At 47.2% G+C, this 4356-nt stretch overlaps 1 protein-coding gene across 1 annotated transcript; it reads right to left on the reverse strand.

Annotated features, from left to right (window-relative positions):
• Positions 1-249: 249 nt before the first annotated feature.
• Positions 250-4319, reverse strand: LOC119881875 (disintegrin and metalloproteinase domain-containing protein 12-like; the record flags this gene model as incomplete). Its single annotated transcript, XM_038691965.1, is given in 8 exon segments — positions 250-442; positions 518-610; positions 775-885; positions 888-951; positions 1676-1824; positions 3822-3906; positions 3991-4160; positions 4252-4319. Coding segments are annotated over 8 exon segments (895 nt in total), but the record flags the coding sequence as incomplete, so codon positions are not given.
• Positions 4320-4356: the final 37 nt, after the last annotated feature.

Here is a 4356-nt window from a genome sequence, read left to right on the forward strand (position 1 = left end):
GTTTTATTTCAGTATAAACTGGGTTAGATTCAGTATAAATTGGTTTTATTTCAGTATAAACTGGGTTAGATTCAGTATAAATTGGTTTTATTTCAGTATAAACTGGGTTAGATTCAGGATAAATTGGTTTTATTCAGTATAAACTGGTTTAGATTCAGGATAACTGGTTTAGATTCAGGATAAACTGGTTTTATTTCAGTATAAACTGGGTTAGGCTTCAGTTGAAACCGGTATAAACTGGTGTCTTACTGGGTCCCCACAGCATCTGGCACTGGTGTGCATGCTGGCGCACACTCCTCCGTAGCAGTAGGAGGCGCTGTCCTCGCAGGGCTCTCCGTTCTGCAGGAAGACGTGGGGGGCAGTGAGGGGAGGAGCCTGTGCAGAACTCAGGGAGGTCGCACTCTCCGAGTGGCTCGCGACACACCGACCCCGCCGTCCGCAGCTGAGGAGGGAGGGAGGGATGGTTGAATGTAAGTTTGACAGAAACATTAACGTGTGTGTGTCGCGTCAGGCTGACCTTGCAGTCGTGGCAGCAGATGCCGTCAGACGCACTGTGGGCTCCAGGAACCAGCTGACAGGTGGAGGCGTTACAGCAGGGGTCCTCACACTCCTGACCAATCAGAGCACAGCAACACATCACAAGGGAGAACAACAGGTAAACACGTCTGACTGGCATCCACAAGAAACCTGACTGGACAGTTTTTATGTTGTTACTGTGGAAAACACAAAGACGTGTCATCCTGAAAGCCCGGGAGCGTCTGGGCAGGCGAGTACCTCCATCAGGCCGCAGTCGCACTCCTCTCCTCTCTCCACGTACAGGTTCCCACAGCGAGGGCCTCCCAGCAGGCGGTCCGGCTGCGGTACGTTGAAGAGACACATACGCCGCCGTGCAGCAGGCTGACGGACAGATCTGCAGCGCTGCAGCTGCTGAACTGCTGACCCGGCATGAACCTGAGGGTCAGAGGTCACCGTTGGAACTTAATACATAATAAGTCAGTGGTTCAATACAAGAGGCTGGGACCCGGTGGTTTAATCCTGAGAACGCAGTTTATATTTGCTTTGTATATAAAATAAAGATAAGACTGACTGAGACTTTCTAAAAAGCCAGTTTCTTCTTCTGCGTCCACTCTACGCCGCAGCCTGACGCACACTTCCCCCAAAAATGCAACTACACGTCGCAGCGACGCAGGCCGCAAGAACTGTGATTGGTCTTCTTGGTGGCGTCACGTTTCCTCCTACGCATTTCCCGCTCATCTCTCTTCTTCTGCCTCAGCTGGTTCGAGGGTCGTACGCACCATCTCCTCCTTCGCCTTCTCCCGTTTCTGCGTTTTAGTAATTTCACTAAAAGTAACTTTTGTCCAACGTGATCTGCTCAGTTTCAGCCGCCTACACCAACGAAGAAGAAGAAGAAAACACAACACAGTGGAACATGGAAAACCCCACCGCCAACTAGAGTTTCGGCGACGTAACCGTAGAGCGACGCAAACACGTAGACTCAAGTATAAACTGGCCTTTACTCCACGACCGCTGAGACGTCTGACGGACGACTTTTCACCGCGCTCGTCCTCGGGAGCCACGGTCGCACTCGTTTATAACACGTGGAATTGCAGTTGTTTGTTGGTCTGAACTTGTGACAGCACTGCTCTGTGACTCAGTTAAATACTCTGCTACCGACCCGGTCGAGGGTTCCATGATGCATCCTCCGAGCCGCGGTTCGTTCTGACAGGAGCAGCGGCGCTCGGCGGTGTCGTGACTCATCCCCAGGTTGTGACCGAGCTCGTGAGCAACAGTGGAGGCGACGCCCAACACGCTGACCAGGTGGTCCTGAGAGAGAGAGAGAGAGAGAGAGAGAGAGAGAGAGAGAGAGAGAGAGAGAGAGAGAGAGAGAGAGAGAGAGAGAGAGAGAGGTTTAGAACAGCAGTTCATTTCTATCTTGTAGAGACTTTGAAATTCATCATAGTAATAATAATGATGATGGATTCTGAAAACAATCTTTATGGACCCCGGCACCTATTTCTAGGAAAAACGCCTAAATTAACATATCCTAAATAAATCAGTAATATCTCCTCAACCATTTGGCCTAGATGCATCATTCTGGTCTCCTTTGAAAGGTCAGAAGCTGAGGAATATAAATCCATCGTAGATTAACATATTTATTTCACCATTACAGACTACATGGATAGGAAATACAGAAAAATAATGATATTTTCATCCTCGTCTGGTAAAAAAAAGCTTTATTTTGATGCAATAAACCATCAAAACCATCCTAAGGTAGATTATAATGCACCTGAATATCTTCTAATACACCTAGAATACAACTGTAACTGTAAATTTGATGAAAAGAAACTAATATACAACAGTTATTACATAATCTTTCAAAAATACACCAGGTGAATGTCCATGTTTTGGCCATATTTACTATATATATATATATATATATATATATATATATAGTTTTCTTCAAAACATTATTTCTCTCCACACAACCACGTTCCAAATAACAAAGCTTCCAAAACATTGAAATATTGATACAAACAGTCAATATAAATGACCAAAAGCACTCCCACTTTACAGGCCCACAGCTTGAGAACAGAACATCCTGCAGGGCTGTGGTGGGCTCATTTTGTTCGTCTCAAAGAGACGATTTCAGGCATTTCTTGCATGTCTGTGTAGCTCGCTCCGTACGGGTCGCCAGCAGAGACCGATAAAGTTCACCTCCGCCAAATTACACTCTTCTCCTGCTCTCATACCTCGTGAAACAAACAAAACTTAAGACCGCAGCCGACCTCACCAAGATGGCGGCCTGCCAGACGATCTCTGTGGACACAAAGCGCCGCAGTTTCTGGACAGAAAACAGCTAGAACAGCAAAATCGATTACGTGCCCGATACCGGGTCAGTCCGTTCCCACTGCGTGAAGCTGATGTGAAGATTTTAAAAGTGTCGTTTTCCCATTTAAACATTTTCTTAAATGATCTGATGGACTGAGATTAATCGGCCAATAGGCTGATGGCTGCACTCAGGAGGTTGATATCTCATCCTACATGACAGCAGCTCGAATCTAACGCCATAAATATATAGAATAATGAAGTTAACCTCTGACCAGTGTTGAGCATTATTACTTTTCCCAGTAACTAGTAGTGTTAGGGATATTACAGTTACAAATCCAAGTAACGCTGCGATACAGAACGCAACATCCTTGATGCGAATGCACAAGTCAGACGATGTTCAGCTCAAGGCAGAATGGGGAAGGAGGGAGAGCCGTTATTTCCACACCATTTCACCATTACTAAGATGCAAAGAAAGTTGTCGTCCGTTGCAAACTTTGTGCGACCGCCAACAAGTCTACATCTGATTTACGGCAGAGAGACCTGCTTTATCGTTTCTTTTTTAATACATCCAGAGCCTGTTCTGCGCGGCACCATCTGGTCTGAGGCTGCAGTGTTTCAGTTCGGCTGCTTGTTGACGCCTCAGGTTCATTAATGTTCCAGTAAAGTGGATTCATTTCTAAAATGAGCTGCTGTCCGTCGCTCGTCAGAACAGAGTGACTTACACTTTGTTTTAGACCAATCAGGGTTCCTTTGGCTATGAATACTACAATACCCATAAACCCTCGCTGCTGTTGCCATGGAGAAGAAGCCAGTCAGTGAATCAGAACACAGGGATTTTAAAATGCTTCTTTGGTGTGAACAAAGTAAACTGAGATTATTGATCCTGGTTCCCTGCTGACTGAAAACTGTTTGGACCATAAATTCTGGTGGATCTAAACCGACAACCTCACACAGTCTCTGTCTCTGCGGAGTTTCCTGGTTATAAAACTCACCACGTTGACTCCACCCGACCGGTCTCTGGAGCACATGGACGACTGAGACGCCATCCCCACGGTGGTGCCGTCAAAAGACCCGCCCCTGTGAAATAAAAACGAACCCGTGACCGTCAGCCGGATCAGAACCTGAAGCTTTTATCCATATTAAACGTGGCTGTCCTCCTACATGACGAGCTGCGCGTTGTCGTGGCGAAGGCGCGGCAGCAGCTCTCTGGTTCTCCACTCCAGGAAATTGTTGAGGGTGTCGGTGGGACTCTTCTCCACCCGGATCTTATCCCGGTCGCTCCAGATCTCCAGACCGGTCAGCGCCACCCGGACGTTCAGAGGACGGTAGAACTGAAACAGACAGAAGAGAGGCGGTTCTTCCTCTGCAGCAGATTCACGGGGTTCACGGTTACCAGGGGAGGTCAGAGGACCCAGTTCTCACCCAGTCCACCTGGTTGGCCACGTCCAGCATGCGGTAGATGATGGTCTTATTGTTCTTCTGGTAATTCAGAAACTGAAAAACACAAATGTTTAAACGCACGTTAGG

Source organism: Micropterus salmoides, unplaced genomic scaffold, assembly GCF_014851395.1.
Source record: "Micropterus salmoides isolate LMB-PRFRI ecotype aquatic unplaced genomic scaffold, ASM1485139v1 Ms_hic_scaffold_2773, whole genome shotgun sequence".
Taxonomy (NCBI): Eukaryota; Metazoa; Chordata; class Actinopteri; order Centrarchiformes; family Centrarchidae; genus Micropterus; species Micropterus salmoides.